General features: G+C 43.8%; 1 protein-coding gene across 1 annotated transcript in view; it reads right to left on the reverse strand.

Annotated features, from left to right (window-relative positions):
• Positions 1–19,945, reverse strand: part of arsb (arylsulfatase B) — a 90,798-nt gene extending 70,853 nt beyond the window's left edge. The window contains exons 1-2 of the mRNA XM_055631609.1: positions 19,616–19,945; positions 2,262–2,448 (exon numbers count right to left, since the gene is read on the reverse strand). Coding sequence (XP_055487584.1) covers positions 2,262–2,448; positions 19,616–19,873 — 445 coding nt within the window. The 5' untranslated portion in view covers positions 19,874–19,945. The remainder of the gene's footprint in view (positions 1–2,261; positions 2,449–19,615) is intronic.
• Between the last annotated feature and the right edge of the window lie 35 nt (positions 19,946–19,980).

Below are 19,980 nucleotides of genomic sequence, written 5' to 3' on the forward strand. Positions count from 1 at the left end.
GTCTGTGGAATTCTCTGCCTCAGAGGGCAGTGGAGGCAGGTTCTCTGGATGCTTTCAAGAGAGAGCTAGATAGGGCTCTTAAAAATAGCAGAGTCAGGGGATATGGGGAGAAGGCAGGAACGGGGTACTGATTGGGGATGATCAGCCATGATCACATTGAATGGCGGTGCTGGCTCAAAGGGCTCAATGGCCTATTCCTGCACCTATTGTCACTTGATCATGGGTGTTGTGGGCTAAAGGGACTGGTTTCCAGAGGGCAAGTATGGGCATTGTGGGCCAAATGGATTCTTGGGGTGGCAGCTCAGTCACTCAAGCCTGATGTACTGGCAGCTCACTCACGGCTGGTGGGCTAGCAGTTGACTCACGGCTATTCCTTGAAATTCCATTTCAAGCAGGGTGCAAGGCCACCGAATTCAAGTGCGGTTTCCTACCACTTCAAGCAGGGTGCAAGGCCACCAAACTCAAGTGCAGTTTCCTGCCACTTCAAGCAGGGTGCAAGGCCACCAAATTCAAGTACAGTTTCATGCCACTTCAAGCAGGATGCAATGCCACCAAATTCACGTGCATTTTCATGCCACTTCAAGCAGGGTGCAAGGCCCACCAAATTCAAGTGCAGTTTCATGCCACCAAGCAGGTTGCAAGGCCACCAAATTCTAGTGCCGTTTCATGCCACTTCAAGCAGGGTGCAAGGCCACCAAATTCAAGTGCTGTTTCATGCCATTTCAAGCAGGGTGCAAGGCCACCTAATTCAAGTGCAATTTCATACCACTTCAAGCAGGGTGCAAGACAACCAAATTGAAGTGCAGTTTCATAGCATTTCAAGCAGGGTGCAAGGCCACCAAATTCAAGTGCAGTTTCATACCATTTCACGCAGGGTGCAAGGCCACCAAATTCAAGTGCAGTTTCATACCATTTCACGCAGGGTGCAAGGCCACCAAATTCAAGTGCAGTTTCATACCATTTCACGCAGGGTGCAAGGCCACCAAATTCATGTGCAGTTTCATACCATTTCACGCAGGGTGCAAGGCCACCAAATTCAAGTGCAGTTTCATACCATTTCACGCAGGGTGCAAGGCCACCAAATTCATGTGCAGTTTCATACCATTTCGTGCAGGGTGCCAGTCCACTACATTCAAATGCAGTTTCAAACCATTTCAAGCAGGGTGAAACCACCCTAAAACCACTATAAAACCACACAAAACACCACATCAACACCACACTCACTGTTCAGTAAACATTCAGTGTGTTCAGTTGATTCACAGCTCAGACAGTCGTGACCTCTCCCTCCCCCATCTTGCAGAGACTGAGCCATACCCACGCTTCCAGGTTTTATAATCCATCCTCCTCCAACCGGAAGGGACGTGGCCTTCATGGCGTGATTGACAGGAGAGAGATTCTCAACATTTTTTTACACACTAATAACACTTTTATTTTTCATTGATGGGAAGAATCCTCTGCACCTGATGAGCGGCGGGGGACTGAGTAAGATGGCCAAAAATCACAATCGTAAGTGGTAGCGATTTATCTAAAATCAATATACAGTACAAACAGGAAGTTGTCAAGTTTCCACCAACAACCATTTTTGCAGTGCAGCATTTCAAAGCAGTTACCACCAACAACAACAACCATTTTGGCAGTGCAGCATTTCAAAGCAGTTACCACCACCAACAAACAACAGCATTTCAAAGCAACCACATTTTCATTTTCAAACCACATTAAGGGCACTCACAGTTGAGTATACATGTGTTCAGTGTTATTCACAGCTCAGAGAAATGTGACCCTCTCGTTCCCTCCATCTTGCAGAGACTGAGTGAGACGCAACACTTCCGGGTTTTATAGTCCCTCCCCCCTGCAGGGGCAACAGAGAGAATCTCAACATTTTTTAAGCATTAATAACTCTTTGATTTTTCATCGATGGGAAAAATCCTCTTGGCCTGCGCAGCCGAGGGGGACTCTGAGTAAGATGGCCAAAAATCACACCCGTTTTTTCAAAAATCATGAAACAGAAAACAGGAAGTGTTCAAGATTTTACTTTTAGTAATATAGATGACATCAGATGGGGCCTTTGAGGAATATAATGCAAGCAAGATAGTGGTATTTAAAAGGCTTTTGGATAAACATATGGATATATGTAGAGATATAGCATGGAAACAGGCCGTTTGCAACACTGAGCTCATGCTGACCTTCGATCACCCATTCACACTAGTTCAAGAAGAGTGTAAATTCAATTAAATGGCAATGAACCAAAAGAAGGTAGTTACCAAAGTAGGAATCAAATCCTCTTCGTGTCGGGAGGCATTCTTTCTTGTACATGCCAAGGTGCCATTTGCCCACCATGTGAGTGCTGTAACCAGCCTCCTTGAGCAGTTGAGGCAGCAGCTTTTCATCCAGCGGGAGACAGTGTGGTTGACAGGGCCAGATGATCTCATGCTGGAAACCTGTGTGAATCTGAAGAGAAATCAAGAACCAACCAGTCGGTGGCTTTCTGCGGAAACAGTTGCCATGCAACAAATGACAGTAATAAACCATTATTAACACTTTGGAAGTATTTGTTGGCATGTGATCTGCATCCATGGGGATTCCTGCTCCAAGCTTCACCGATTCATCCAGTGTAGGGGATAATCAAGAACCAGAGGACACAGGTTTAATGTGGGAGGGGAAAGATTTACTGGGAACCGAGGAGCAACTTTTTCCACACAGATGGTGGTGGGTATAAGGAACGAGCTGCCAGAGATGGTAGGTGAGGCAGGTACAATAGCAACATTTAAAAGACACCTGGACAGTTACATGGGCTCAGAGGCATGGACATATCATGCCTTATGCCCTTGTCCCACTTAGGCGATTTTTTAGGCGACTGAGGCCAATGAGCGTAGCTTGACTTCTCCTGACGTAGGTGCTGTCGTAGGTTGTCGCCAGGGGCTCACCGGTGAATTCCATTGCCGAATACCTACGTCAACTGGCTGAATTGTCTTACCTTGTTGTAGCTTGTCACGGGTGGACGTAGGTTGTCATAGGTGTGGTCATAGGTGGACTTCCTAATGGGTCACCGGTTGTCGGTAGCTTACCGTAGCTGGCCGTCAACTAGGAGGTAGACTGCTACGACTATGACAGGCGGCGGCAGTCGCCGAAAAAAATCGCCTGGTGGGACTGGTCCACTAGGGTTTTATACTCTCAATCATACATTTAAACAGCATGGATAGGAAAGGTTTACATGGATAGGAAAAGTTTAGAGCAGTGGTTCTTAACCTTTTTGGCATAAGTACATGCATACAGGAACAAAATACTGTATGTGGTATGTACATTTGTTGGGTTCCTAAAAATGGACTCAACAAATGGATATGTTATTTATGACCACTTCATGTCCCCCGGTAAAGTTCCAAACAACTTTCTGACCCCCAGGTTAAGAACCACTGGTTTAGAGGGATATGGGCCAAACGCGGCAGGTGGGATCAGTGCATATGGGATCATTGCATATGGACCATCTTGGTCGGCATGGACGAGTTGGGCCGAAGGGCTAGTTTCTGTGCTGTATGACTAGGATGGAACATCTTAAATCCGAGAATAATAATTGAAGTTTTAGGTAAATGTACAAACAAAGATAAGAAAGGCAACGTAACTTAGATACAACTCATGAAGACCAAAATCTAGGGAATCACAAAGACACTGTTTGGACAATAAAAAGTAAAAATATTTTATTCAGTTTCTTCCAAATCTTTACTCAGTTACTTAAGCAAAAACTATACCATAGTTCGGTCTTCCTCCGAATGAGCCAATAACAAGCTTCCAACCCCATGGTCTAGTCATCACCAAGGCCATTCCAAATCATATTATGTGCCCAATACTCCAGAATCGCTTGTCGTATTTCATCTGCTGGAGTCATCTCTATAGGTGACTCTGCTGGGTGCCCGTCTCCTGTCACCTAAACTGTGCTTCGTAAAGCTCTGACCTGCTCTGAACTCCACCATATATATATATATTTTTGTCTAGCTCATCCATTATTCTTGCCAATGTCAAACTCCTTTGACTCGGTGGATCCAGCAGAAAATAAATTGATATACCCATTTCAGAACCTTCTTGGACCTTCATTATCCTTCAATTTTCTGAGTTGTGTATATATACACAAGCATATATAAATATTAAAAAGATGGGAAGGATCTGAAGATGAGTCCCAACCAAGAACGTCACCTATTCAATCACTCCATGTCTGAAGAAGCCACGATCCGAAACATCTTTTATTCCCCTTCTCCAGAGATGCTGACTGACCTGCTGAGTTACTCTAGCACTTTGTGTTTTGCTTAAGAGTGGCACCATGGCGCAGCTGATAGCGCTGTTGCCTCATCGCACCAGAGACCCGAGCTTGATCCTGATGTTGGGTGATGTCTGTGTGGAGTTTGCACCTTCTCCCTGTGACCGTGTGGATTTCCTCTGGGTACTCTGGTTTCCCCAATGACGTGTGGGTTTACAGGTTAATTGGCCACTGTAAATTGCCCCCAGTGTGTATGGAGTGGATGAGAAAGCGGAACAACAGAAATAGTGTTACATTCAGCATGGAATCAGTGGACCAAAGGGCCCGTTTCCATGTTGTATCTTTCCCTCAATAAATCAATTCCAGCATCTACAGATCTTTGTGGCCCATTTAAAAGAAAATGTATATATTTATAGCGCCCTCCCTAATGTTTGGGACAAAGACCCATCATTTATTTATTTGCCTCTGTACTCCACAATTTGAGATTTATAATAGAAAAAAATGCTTAAAGTGCACATTGTCAGATTTTATTACATTGTCATTGTCACATTGTCAGATTTTATTTAATACATTTTGGTTTCACCATGTAGAAATTACAGCTGTGTTTATACATAGTCCCCACATTTCAGGGCACCATAATGTTTGGGACACATGGCTTCACAGGAGTCTGTAATTGCTCAGGTGTGTTTAATTGCCTCTTTAATGCAGGTATAAGAGAGCACTCAGCACCTAGTCTTTCCACCAGTCTTTCCATCATCTTTGGAAACATTTATTGCTGTTTATCAACATGAGGACCAAAGTTGTGCCACTGAAAGTCAAAGAAGCCATTATGAGACTGAGAAACAAGAATAAAACTGTTAAGAGACATCAGCCAAGCCTTAGGCTTACTAAAATCAACTGTTTGGAACATCATTAAGAAGAAAGAGGGCACCGGTGAGCTTACTAATAGCAAAGGGACTGAGCAATCACAGTTCTGGAAAAAGGTCTTGTGGACAGATGAGACGCAGATTAACTTATATCAGAGTGATGGCAAGAGGAAAGTATGGAGGAGAGAAGGAACTGCCCAAGATCCAAAGCATACCACCTGATCTGTGAAACACGGTGGTGGGGGTGTTATGGCCTGGTCATGTATGGCTGCTGAAAGTACTGGCTCACTTATCTTGATTGATGATACAACTGCTGATGGTGGTAGCGGAATTAATTTTGAAGTGTATAAACACATCGTATCTGCTCAAGTTCAAACAAATGCCTCAAAACATTGGCCAGCGGTTCATTCTACAGCAAGACAATGATCCCAAACATACTGCTAAAGCAACAAAGAAGTTTTTCAAAGCTAAAAAATAGTCAATTCTTGAGTGGCCAAGTCAATCACCTGATCTGAACTCAATTGAGCATGCTTTTTACATGCTGAACAGAAAACTAAAGGAGACTAGCTGTCAAAACAAGCATAAGCTAAAGATAGCTGCAATACAGGCCATGCAGAGCATCATCAGAGAAGACACCCAGCAACTGATGATGTCCATGAATCGCAGACTTCAAGCAGTCATTGCATGCAAAGAATATGCAACAAAATACTAAACATGACTACTTTCATTTACATAACTTTGCTGTGTCCCAAACATTATGGTGCCCTGAAATGGGGGAACTATGTATAAACACTGCTGTAATTTCTACATGGTGAAACCAAAATGTATAAAAATGGCCTTTATTAAAATCTGATAATGTGCACTTTAACCACATGTGATTTTTTTTCTATTACAAATCTCAAATTGTGGAGTACAGAGGCAAATAAATAAATGATGGTTCTTTGTCCCAAACATGATGGAGGGCACAGTATGTCTAGGCTACAACCTGTAATTCTTGGTAAACTTTCCCCAATGTGTGATCCGAAGCACAGAGGTACCGTTTGGCACATAGTTCTAGCTTGTTGAAAAATCTCTGATTTAATACCACATCCCAGCCAGTTTCTCTCCCCGCACACACCACCACCACCACCCCTCCCCCGATAACTACGATTAAATGTTCTGCATCGTTAGTGTTCGTCAACATCTCTCCCACTGCTGTTATCAAACACTCGAGTCTATCTACATTAAAGAGTCTACATTAACGTGTTTTGAGACTATTTAAATGACTCAGAAATTAGCTACTCAAAATGTATAACACTCCAACGAAATTAAAAAATGGCAGTATTTTCACAATTTATTTTTTAACCAAGTTCCTTTCAAAAAGGAACTTTTTCCTTGTTGAATCTGAAGACGGATTCAGACTCGAAAGGTCGCCTATCCATGTTCTCCAGGGATGTTGCTTGACCCGTTGAGTTACTCCATTTTGTGTCTTTCTTTGGCATAAACAAGCATCGGCAGTTTCTTGTTAATCATATTACCTTTTTGCAGGTCGTGTTGATGCTTTGTATCCCATTTAAATATTTTGCCTTGCCTGTCTACCTCAAGACTATTTTCTTTTGGTGAATTATTTGACATTAAAGTTAACGAGTCAGTGCTCTGGCAATTTACTTTTTTTGTTATCTAACATATCTTGCAGTACGAAGGTCTTGATCCTACAATATTGTGCGTTCCTAGAGAGCATTTCTGTACATCGTACTTTCAGTAACCTCTCATGCAATCCACAGGAGACTGCATTAGCTGTTGGGGGTGAAGGAAACAAAACAAACAATGCTGCTGGCATAGTAAATGGTGTTAAAGGTGTACTGAATTAGGTACAGTTTCTGGCTGGTTGGAATTGACTGTTCTGAAACCTGAAAACCTCTGAAGAGTTGGGAAAGGTTGCAATTGAGTGCCTTCTACCGTGCAAACTGGTTTCTTTCTGTTCTATGAAGTTACTGCAAATGTTTTAATACTTCTTTGGAAGCAGCACACAGTAATTAAGTGATGGACCCATCACACTTTCAAACATAGCTTATGGGACACCTTTAAAAGTATAGCATTCCCACAGGCCTCCTCTGACTTCAATATGGCTGACTATCCTTTGACCATCCAGACCTCTTGCACTTCCCTTAAATTATTAAAAGCCTGTGCAAACCATAAACTCGTTAGACATAACTCAGAACAGGCACAAAAATGTGTCGACTATCACCACACAAAGGAATTGTTGTAAACATTACAAGAGGCCCCTTGAGACTGATAAGGATGATCCAACAGTGCCCCTTGATAAACCGCTCCGATAAGCAGACCAGAACTACAAGTGAGCAGCAGTTTACTTCCTGGCAATATCATTCCTGCAGGAATCTTTTCCTAATTTTACCTATTTACTCAATTTACTGTGTCAAATACCTAGAGCTCAGCAGGGTAAGGTACTTTAGAACACACCGCAAGAGATTTCTGATAAGATCGAGTCAAGAGTGTTTTATTGTCATATGTCCCAAACGGAACACTGAAATTCTTACTTGCAACAGCACAACTGAATATGTAGACATAGTACTCTGTAAATTATATAATTAACAAAAAAGTTCAGTAAATACACACACAAATGTATGTATATATATACACACACACACGCGCGCATATACATACATACATGGGCGACATAGCGATAGAGTTGCTGCCTTACAGTGCCAGAGACCCGGGTTTGACTCTGACAATGATGCTTATCTGTACAAAGTTTTTACGTTCTCCTCATGACCTGCGTGGGTATTCTCCGGGATATCTGTATTTTTCCCACACACCAAAGATGTGCAGGCTAATTGGCTTGGTATAATTGTAAAATGTCCCAAGTATATAGGATCGTGTTAGTGTGTAAGGAATACTGGTCCGTGGGCTGAAGGGCCTGTTTCCACGCTGTATCTCTAAACTAAACATGCACATGAAATAAACGAACAATAATATTACAAAAACGACAAAACCAATGCACCCTAGTCTATGTAGCTTTGAGCTTATTTGGAGGTCGTAGTGTTTAATTGCCTGAAGGCTGTAGGGAAGAAGCTGTTCCTGAACCTGGATGTTACAATTTCAGGCTCCTATAGCATCATCAAGATGACAGGAGTGATACAAGTGTGTGGCCAGGGTGGTGTGGGCCTCTGATGATGCTGGCTGCGTTTTAATGCATTCAGTGACTTAATCTGACACAAATATGGTTACAAGATGAGAGTTTTATTTACCCATAAAGTTAATACAATTAAAAACAAAACTTACGGCACTGAAACAAATATTAAATTACATTATCCATCACAACAATGAGAGCATTCACAGACCTTGAGATATAGAAGCAGAATTAGGCCACTCAGTCCCTCAAGTATACGCTGTCATTCGATCATTGCTGATCTGCTTTTCCCCCCTCAACGCCAATCTCCTGCCTTCTCCCTGACACTTTTAACACCCTTAATCAAAAATCTATCAATCTCCGCTTTAAAAATACCCAGTGTCTTGGTCTCCACAGCCTGCTGTAGCAATGAATTCCACAGATTCACCTCCCTCTGGCTAAAGAAATTCCTCCTCATCCCCATTCGAAAGGTTAGTCCGTTTATTCTGAGGCTGCACACTCTGGTTTGCGACGCTACCATTAAACATCCTCTCCTCATTCACTCTATCTAGGTCTTTCAATATTCGGTAGGGTTCAATGAGATCATCCCCTTCATCCTTCTAAACTCCAGCGAGTACAGGCCCAGTGCCGTCAAATGCTCATTTGTTGACCCCATCATACCCAAGATCATTCTCGTAAACCTCCCCTGGACCCTCTCCAACGCCAGCACATCCTTCCTCAGATGTGGTGCCCAAAACTGTACACAATATTCCAAATATGGTCTCATCAGTGCCTTATAAAGCCTCTTCATTACAAGCCAGCAGCAATGTTTTTCACCTGGTTTGAGTTCAGCAAGTGTATCATGCCCTACACCAACCAGGACTTTTTTTGATCCTGTGGGAAATAAGCATGGTCGAGACTTGCACTCCCAAAAGCTCAATGTTGCTTTTGATCCCAATCATTTAAAAAAACTCTTTCTACCGTAGAATTTGGAATTAAAAAAGCCAAGTAACGTGACATACACGCTTGCCCCCATGGAACTTACAAATATGCCCCCCTATCTTTTGTCGATTTCAAAAGGATGCTGGTTTCTTCAGTTGGCAGCCTGCATCTAACAACAATCCTTATCTTTGCTTTGATAGGAGCAACTATATTATTTCAGTTTGAAATTGAGACTACGTTTACATTTTTTTACCTTCAACATCTTTTTACCTTAGTTTAGTTTAGAGGTCCACTGTACCAATCAGCGATCCCCACACACTAACACTATCCTAACAAACCAGGGACAACCAGGGACAATTTACAATTTTACTAAGCCAATTAGCCGACAAACCTGTACGTCTTTGGAGCATAGGAGGAAACCGGAGCACCTGGAGAAAACCCATGCAGGTCACGGGGAGATCAACTCTGTAGACAGCACCCGTAGTTGGGATCGAACCAGAGTCACAGGCATGGTAAAGCAGCAACTCTACAGCTGCTCCACCGTGCCACATCTTTGTACCTTATCAAAAGAAAATAATTTTATGAAATTTGAATTTGGTGACTTAAAAAACAATTATCATATTACTAATTTATTTTAAGGTGCTCATGATAAAGAATTGGAACAAGAGCAGACAGATTCACAATGGCAATGACCTTCTCTGCTTGTGTGATTGTGTCAGGATGGCAATTGGTAGAGATGCTGCCTAACAGCACCAGAGAACCGTGTTCAATCCTGACCCTGGGTGCTGTCTGTGCAAAGTTTGTACGTTCTCACTGAGACAGCATTCCGGGTGCTCCCGTTTCCTCCCACAACCCAAAGACGTGCGAGTTTGTAGGTTAAATGGCTCCTGTAAATTGCCCCAAATCCATAGGGAGTGTGAAAGTGGGATAATATAGAACTAGTGTGATCTGGAGATTGATGGTCAGCATGGGCTCGGTGGGCTGAAGGGCCCGTCTTCCTGCTGTATCTCTAAACCCAGCCCTTAACATCAGCAAGTTGAAAGAGTTGGTTGTTGACCTAAGTAAGCGAGTGCATCTTCACTCGATTTGCATCTGGGAGAGTGGAAGTGTCATCAAGGATGTCTGCCACCCTGTCCATTCCCTTTTCTCTCTCCTTTCTTCTGGAAGATGATACAGGAGCTTGAAAGCCAAGACATCCAGATTTATGAACAGCCTACAGGGTGGAAACAGGCCCTTCGGCTCAACTTGCCCACACAGACCAACATGTCCCAGCTACACTAGTTCCGCCTACCAATGTTTGGCTCATATCCCTCCAAACATGTCCTATCCATGTATTTGTCTAACCGTTTCTTAAACATTTGAATACTACCTGCCACAACAACCTCCTCTTGCAGCTTGTTCCATACACCCACCACCCTTTGTGTGAAAAAGTTACCCCTTAGATTCCTATTAAATCTTTCCCCCTTCACCTTAAACCCATCTCTTCTGGTTCTCGATTCCCCAACTCTGGGCAAGAGACTGCATCTACCCGATCTATTCCTCTCATGATTTTGTACACCTCTATAAGATCAGCCCTCATCTTCCTGCGCTCCAAGGAATAGCGACCCAGCCTGCTCAACCTCTCCCTACAGCTCAGACCCTCGAGTCCTGGCAACATCCTCGTAAATCTTCTCGGAACCCTTTCCAGTCTGGTTTATTATTGTCACATGTACCGAGATACAGCGAAAAGCTTTTTGTTTGCATTCTATTCAGTCAAAAGTACAATCAAGCCATCCACAGTGTACAAAGTTTTCCCAGTTATGTCAGACTCCTGCACCAACCACTTTTCATACCCTGCAGATGCAGCCATGTACTCTTACTCTTAACTTTATCCCATTCCATTATTACACCTTAATATTTTCGCAATATTCATCCAAATTCATGACTGTGTTGCACCATTCTGCTCTCCTTGACATTGTATTTATCATTACGGTATGTATACGGATAACTCTGCAAGCTTCCCATGAACAAAGAATTTAATCGCACCCATTCTTCCTACTCTTATTCTCTCGCTCATTCCCAGCAACTCCTCTTTGATTCTTATGCCACCTACCTTCACAACAGGGTCATTTCTAGTCGCTAATTTATCTGCCAGCATGACTTATGGTTGTGGGAAGGAACCAGAGTACCCAGAGGAAACCAAAGGAATTATGTGTATACTCCACATGGACAGCACTGAGGTCAGGAGCAGCGTGAGCAGTGAGGCAATGGTATTAACTGCCACATAGGTACCATTGTTGTCTTTTCATTTGTCATCAACTCCAATCTAGTTTAGATTCAAAACACTATGTTTAGATAGCATGCAAAACAAAGCTTTCCACTGTACCTTGGTACATATGGAAATAATAAACCAAAACTTACAGCATAGAAACAGGCTCTTCAATCCACTGAGTCTAAACCATTGATCACTCATTCACACTAGTTCTATGTTTTCCCACATTCTCTACTACACATTAGAGGCCATTCTTATAGTTAAATTAACCTACAATCTTGCATATCTCTGGGATATGGAGGAAACCTATAACGTAAAAGGGAAAACATTCAAACTCTATGCGGGCAGCAGAAGTCAGGATTGAACCCATGGCTCTAGTGCTGTGAGAGAGCAGCACTACCAGCTGCGCCACTGTGCCATGCTAAATCCAACATCAATAATGTTTGCACCATTTGGTTCCTCAGTCACGGTGTCTGAGCTCCTGGAGCTATGGCTGTAATTTGAGAACGTGGTGCCTACTTGAAGTACAATACATTTTTTGTGGCCTTTACTTCATGCTACAGCTAACCTCAGAAAAGCACACAAAAATACATCCAATGCACTGTTGAACTGTGGAGTAGCAGCACCATCTAGTGGGAAGTATTTTTTTGTTAATCCTGCCATTGTTACAGAAAGAAAAGTTAGATCGCCCCATCTGGAATTAATTACACCACCACGTGCTATTAATGTAGCACGGGGATTTTCTTGGTCACTTGATAAAGAGAAATGGGGTTTGATAGTGCAGAAATATAATAGAGAAGTAGAATCAAGGGACTGCAGACGCTGGTTTACCAGTGAATGACACAAAATGCTGGTGTTCTCAGCAGGTCAGGCAGCATCCCCGGAGAACAAGGAAAGGTGATGTTTCAGGTCAAGACCCTTCTTCAGACTGGAGAAGCATCCAAACCTGAAACGTCCCCTACCATATTCTCCTGGAATGCTGCATGACCTGCAGATTTACTCCAGCATTTGTCTTTACTATGTTATTGAGAATGATATTATAGGGAATGATATTATAGACAAAGGAAATAGTGATCGACTTCAGGAAGCAAAGTGGTACACGTACCCCAGTTTGCATTGATGGTGCTGAAATAGAGATGGTTGACAACCTCAAATTCCTAGGTGTCGATATCGCCACCAACTTCTCCTGCACCACCCATATTGATCAAGAAAGCACACCAGCTCCTCTACTTCCTTAAAAGGCTTAGGAAGTTTAGCATGTCCCCTACAACTCTCACCAGATGCACTATAGAAACCGTTTTATCAGGATGCATCACAGCTTGATTTGGGAACAGCTCCATCCATAAACCACAAGAAATTGCAGCGTATTGTGGTGGACGCAGCCAAGGCCATCACACAAATCCAAACCCCCCCTTATTTTAACTCCATTTATACATCACGTTCCCTGGGCCAGGCCAGCAGCATGATCAAGGATGAGTCGCACCCTGGTCGCTCCCTCTTCTCCCCTCTCCCATCAGGTAAAAGGTATAGAAGTGAGAAAACGCACACCACCAGATTCAGGGACAGTTTCTCCCAGCTGTTAACAGGCCACTGAAACATCCTACCACAACCAGGGAGCAGTGCTGAACTACTATCTACCTCTTTGATGACCCTCGGATTATCCTTGATCTGATTTTTGCTGGCGTTACCTTGCACTAAACGTTATTCCCTTATCGGGTTATGGATGATCAGCCATGATCACAATGAATGCTGGCTCGAAAGGCCAAATGGCCTCCTCTTGCACCTATTTTCTATGTTTTCAATGTATCTACACACTGTAAATTGATCGATTGTATTGTATTGTCTTTCTGCTGACGGGTTGGCACACAACAAAAGCTTTTCACTGTACCTTGGTACATGTGACAATAAACTAAACTGAAACTGATGTGAAGTCCTCTGGACAGTTATCCTGTCTCACTCAAGACTGAAGACAATATTTTTATCCAGCACAATTTTCACTTCAAATTTATCAAACTCTATTATCAGTATTCTGAACAGTCCTTAATAATCTAGGATGCTGTTTAATTCACCTCTCACTCATGATGGACATTGATCTACGGAATTGTTGCACTTCAATGCTGAGAACTATATTCTGCACTCTGTATCTTGCACTTTTCTCTACCAATTGTGCTTGAATTTAACTTGATTGTATTTTTCACTGTACCATGGTACACGTGACAATAATAAACCCAAATCTAAATCCAAGGTCCAAAAGAGATTTACTATAATTCAAGCCCTCCAGGTCTGGAGAGCTTGAATTATAGCCAGAGGCTGGGTAGTCAGGGTCTCTTTTTCTGAAGCATTGGAGGCTAAAGGCGACTTTAGAGGTTTATAAAATCATGAGAAGTAGTAAAGTATTGTCAAGCACAATCCCCGATTAGTACAAAGAGTACAGAAATAGTCTACTGAGACCACCCGCAAACGTCACCAAGTTTGAGTGCCATTTTCAGTCCAGTCAGTCTACGTGCTCGGTCTTCTGGAGTGGCACCCAATTCCCGCAGCCAACCTGAGAAAGACCCCGGTTCATTCTCTGACAGCCCTTTACGTCCTGGCTCTTACGTCCATCATAGCTGGCTCCCGCCATCCACATCTCTGGTTCTCGGCTTGGCCATTCCTGTCTTCAGGCCGTGCGGCCCATCGCTCCCTCTCACATTCTAAAGATGTGCGGGTTTGCAGGTTAATTGGACATTGACCCTAGTGTGTAGGGATTGGATGAGTAAATGGGCTAACACAGAAACAGTGTGAACAGTGATCGATGGTCAGCATGGACTCGGTGGGCTGAAGGGCATGTTTCCATGTTGTATTTTTCAATTAAATAAATTGCTTCCTCCCTACAAACTGCAGCTTGTTGCAAGTCTACATTCTAAAAACCCAGTCACCCACAATTTAGTTTTAGTTTTTTGTTTTAGAGATACAGCACAGACACCGGCCCTTTGGCCCACCGAGTCAGTGCCGATCAATTATCCCCACAAACGAACACAATCCTACACACATTAGGGACAATTTAACCAAAGTAAATTAACCCAATTAAACTGTAGTCCGTTGGAGTGTGGGAGGAAACCAGAGCACCCGGAGAAAACCCTAGCAGTCACAATCTCTGTACAGACACCATCTGTTTATCAGGATCAAATCTGGGTTTCTGGCGCAGTAAAGCACTCTACCATTGCGCCACTGTACTGTCTCCCAACAGCTTCCAGTCCTTTAAGTACTCAACTTGTAAAATTTGTCAGCCCAACGTTAAAATAAATTTGTGTAAGAAGGAACTGCAGATGCTGGCTTAAACCGAAGATAAGACACAAAAAGCTGGTGTAACGCAGCGGGACAGGCAGCATCTCTGGAGAGATGGAATGGGTGACGTTTTGAGTCGAGAACCTTCTTCAGACTGGTTAGGGATAAGGGAAACGAGAGATATAGATGGTGATGTGGAGAGATAAAGAACAATGAATTAAAGATATGCAAAAAAGTAACGATAATAAAGGAAACAGGTCATTGGAAGCTGTTTGTAGGCTGAAGCCTTGTTTTTCCTTCTCTAGCTTTCTTTGCCATGCCATGCTACAGAATTCTCACCTTCAACTGCAACTTTGAGAATTACCCCCCCCCCCCCCACTTAATGTTCCTTTAACCGATCAGTTCCCAAATCTGAAACTCTTTGCATTAACTTCTGCAAAATATTGCGCAAACTGCTACACAATAAGTATTTCAAAATAACGAAATCCTACACCACATCATTATGTCATCACCATTCAATTGCCTTCTATCTCCAGGATACCTGTATACGCCTGGAAAAAGTGGATGTGGAGAGGATGTTTCCACTAGTGGGACTTTAGGACCAGAGGCCATAGTCTCAGAGTAAGGATGTACCTTTAGAAAGGAGATGAGGAAGAATTTATCTTGCCAGAGGGTGGTGTATCGTGGAACTCATTGACAGAGATGGCTATGAAGGCCACATCAAGACAGAGATTGGCAGATTCGCCATTAGTACGATGTCAGGGGTTATGGGGAGAAGGCAGGAGAATGTAGTTGAGAGGGAGAATAGATCAGCCATGTTTGAATGGTGGAGACCTGATGGACCGAATGGTCTAATTCTGTTCCTCTAATTTATGAACCCATTATTTCTTTTAATTTTCTCACTTTCAACATTTGAACTTTACCCTAATGAGGATGCAGGTTGCATTTTCCTCTCCTCCAGAATAATAGTAGGGCCTTAAATACATAATCACCTCAAGTCAAGGTTATTATCATGTGGACAGTTACAGGTAGGTACAGGTATAATTAAATCTTGCTTGCAGCAGCATCTCAGGCCATTAGACCCAAACAACACACAAAAAAAGCATTATTTCTGCAAAATAAAAACAATAAAAACTGTCCAAAAAAAAAAAGACATTAGTGCAAAACAATTAGAAAAAAGCAAGTCCATGTTAGTGCAAGATATGGTTCACAGTGTTCTGTAGCTGAGGTATGACTAGGGTTGTGCAGGGCAGTGACAGGATCTGAAGGTTGTAGGAAAGTAGCTGTTCCTGAAGCAGATGGAGTGTGACCTGGTGGATGCTTCTGAGATGGTCGCAGCAAGAAGATGGCATGGTCTGGATGGTGGGGCCCCTTGATGAAAGATGCCATATCCTTGAGGAAGCAACTCATGTTGATATTTTTAATGGTGGGGAGAACTTTACCTGTGATGGACCGGACGGAATCCACCACTTTCTGCAATCTCTTGGGTTGGAGGTGCTATACAAGGACATGATGCATGGAGTCAGGATGCATTCAACAATGCATTTGCACAAGTTTACTTTTAAAGAGTATTTGGTGGCATGTCAAATCTCTTTATAATGTCCAAAAAAGTAGAGATGCTGGTCTTTATGATTCCATCCATGTATTGGGCCCAGGACACGTCAGCCAAGATACTAACGGCCGTTAATTTGAGGCTGCTATCTCTCTTCACCACCGACCCACCAACGAACACTGGCACCTAGATTCACAACTTCCCCTTTCTGACGTCAACAATAAGTTCCTTGATTTTGTTGATGACGAGCAAGAGGTGGTTGGTACAGTACCACTCAACTATCTCTCTCTCCCCTCGCCCATACTGATTCATCAACAGCCTTGATTTTGCCAACAGTGGCATTGTCAGCGAATATATAGATGGCATTAGAGGTTTGCTTAATCACAGTCATGGGTGAGAAGAGAATATGACAGGTTGCTAAACTCGCAGCCTTGAGGTGCACCTGTGCTGATGGTCACTGAGGAGCTACCAATTAAGGTTGATCAGGATCTGCCTATAAGAAAGTCAATGATTCTTTGGATAAAGATGTATCTCAGGATCTTTTGTTTGGTGACCATCTTAAAAGGTCATAAGTGATAGGAGTAGAATTAGGCCATTCGGCCCATCAAGTCTATTCCGCCATTCAATCATGGCTGATCTATCTCTCCCTCCTTCCTAACCCCATTCTCCTGCTTTCTCCCCATAAACTCAGACACCTGTACTAATCAAAAATCTATCCATCTCTGCCTTAAACATATCCACTGACAGCCTCCACAACCTTCTGTGGTAAAGGATTCCACAGATTCACCACCATCTGACAAAATAAATTTCCCCTTATCTCCTTCCTAAAAGAACGTCTTTTAATTATGAGACTATGATCTCTAGTCCTAGACTCTCCCACTAGTGGAAACATCCTCTCCATCCAAGCCTTTCACTATTCTGTATGTTTCAATGAGGTCCCCCTTCATTCTTCTTAATTACAGCGAGTAAAGGCCTAGTGCTGACAAACACTCATCATAGGTTAACCTACACATTCCTGGGATCATTCTTGAAAACATTCTCTGGACACACTTTAGAGCCAGCACATCCCTCCTCAGATATGGTGCCTAAAATTGCTCACAATATTCCAAATGTGGCCTTACCAGCACCTTGTAGAGCCTCAGCATTACATCCCTGTTTTTGTATACAAGCCCTTTTGAAATAAATGCTAACATTGTGTTTGCTTTCTTTACTACCGATTTTGACTTGCAGATTAACTTTTTGGAAATCCTGCACCAGCACTCCCAAGTCCCTTTGCATATCCGATTTCTGGATTTACTAGCCATTTAGAAAATAGTCTACGCCTTTATTCCTACTACCCAAATGCATGACTCCAAACTTTGCTACACTATATTCCATCTGCCACTTCGCTGCCCACTCTCCCAACCCGTCTGTGTCCTTCTGCAAAGTCCCTGCTTTCTCTACAATACCTGCCCTTCCACCTATTTTCATATCATCCACAAACTTGGTCACAAAGCCTTTAATCCCCTTGTCCAAATCATTAATATACAATGATATTAATATATACATATTCAAATGATACACAACTCCAGAAGCAGAAGTATTTTCTCTGTATCCACTGTGTCAAAACCTTCATAACGTTAAAGTCCTCAGCCTTTTCAAGAAAATTGAGACAAAATTGGGTCATCGTTCCCTGACATAGAACATAACAGCACATGAACAGGCCTATCAGCCCACGTTGTTTGTGCTGAACATGATGCCAGATGAAACTGACCGCAACTTACATGATCCATATCCCTCTATTCCCTGCACTTCAGGGTTGCAAATCTGTGGAATTCATTACCACAGAAGGCTGTGGAGGCCAAGTCAGTGGATATATTTAAAGAAGAGATAGATAGTTTCTTGATTAGTACAGGTGTTAAGGGTTATGGGGAGAAGGTAGGAGAATGGGGTTAAGAGGGAAAGATAGGTCAGCCGTGATTGAACAGCAGTGTAGACTTAGTTAGTTGAGAGATAGAGCGCGGAAACAACCAGCCAGTGATCCGCGCACATTAGCACTATCCTACACACACTAGGGACAATTTACACTTATACCAAGCCAATTAACCTACAAACCTGTACACCTTTGGAGCGTGGGAAGAACCGAAGATCTCGGAGAAAACCTACACGGTCATGGGGAGAACGTACAAATTCCGTACAGACAGCACCCGTAGTCGAGATCGAACCCGGGTCTCTGGCGTTGCAAGGACTGCAAGACAGCAACTCTACCACTGTGCCACCATGCCGCCCTGGGCCAAACGGCCTAATTCTGCTCCTATGAACTTTCCATGTGCCCATCTAAAAGCCTCTTAAACACTACTAGCCCTGGCAATGCATTCCAGGCACCCACCACTCTCTGTGTAAAGCCCTTGCCCCGCACATCTCCTTTAAACTTTGCCCCTCTCACTGTACAGCTTTGTCTGTTAAGGTTGAACAGTTCCACCGTGGGAAGAAGGTTCTGACTGTCTACCCTATTTTGTGCCTCTCGTAGTCTTATATACTTCTATCAAGTCTCCCCTCGACCTCTAATGTACCAGGGGAAACAATCCAAGTTCATCCAATCTCCCCCTACAGCTAAACCCTGTAATCCAAGCAACATTCTGATAAAGGTAGACATAAAATGCTGGAGAAACTCAGCGGGACAGGCAGCATCTCTGGAGAGAAGGAATGGTGACACTTCGGGTCGAGACCCTTCTTCAGACTGATTTTCAAGGGTCTCGACCCGAAACGTCACCCATTCCTTCTCTCCAGAGATGCTGCCTGTCCCGCTGAGTTACTCCAGCATTTGTGTCTACCTTCGACTTGAACCAGCATCTGCAGTTCTTTCCTAAGCATTATGATAAACCTCCTCTACACCCTCTCCTAAGCCACATCTTTCATGCAATGGGACGACCAGAACTGCGCACAATAACCCCAAATAAATCTATGCAGCTGCAATATTATCCCCAACTCTTAGCACACCTGAAGCAACAGGTCATTTTGCTGCAGCCCATGCGTTTAAGTGCAAGTACTGTGTCAGTGGTTGCCGGGTGGTGGGTGCATGGAACGAGCTGCTGGAGGACGTAGTTGAGGCAGGGACTATCACGACGTTTAAGAAGCGATCAGACAGGTACATGGGTAGAAATGTATAGGAAAGAACTGCAAATGCTGGTTTAAATCGAAAGTAGACACAAAATGCTGGTGTAACTCCAGTGAGATGCTGCCCGTTCCGCTGAGTTACTCCAGCATTTTGTGTCCAGGTACATGGATAGGACAGGTTTAGAGGGATATGGGCCAAACGCCGGCAGGTGGGATTAGTGTATGTTGGTGAGAGTGGGATGGTTTGCACACAGTGTGACTCTATGACTGTGAACACTGGCCCTACCTGGTACCTGCCGGTCAGGAGTTGGCTGCGGGACGGCGTGCACAGGGGCTGCACATAGTAGTTCTCCAGTCGGACCCCCTGGGCCGACAACTTGTCCAGCACCGGGGTCCGGATCACCGAGCCGTGGTAGCCGACGTCGTTCCAGCCGTAGTCATCGGCCAAAATGAAGACGATGTGGGGGGGCTGGGAGCCGCGGGCGGCGGAGAGCAGGAGATGAAAGCAAAGGAGCGGGATCGCCGGCTGCAGCCGCTTCATCATCGCCACCGGCTGTCAGTGAGCGCGGGCCCGCGCACAGCGCCCGGAACTCAGCGCGCGCGCGACCCCGGCGCGGTCACGTGGGCCCCGGGCACATGACCGCTCCCACG

The sequence above is a fragment of the Leucoraja erinacea genome, chromosome 3 (genome assembly GCF_028641065.1).
Source record: "Leucoraja erinacea ecotype New England chromosome 3, Leri_hhj_1, whole genome shotgun sequence".
Taxonomy (NCBI): Eukaryota; Metazoa; Chordata; class Chondrichthyes; order Rajiformes; family Rajidae; genus Leucoraja; species Leucoraja erinaceus.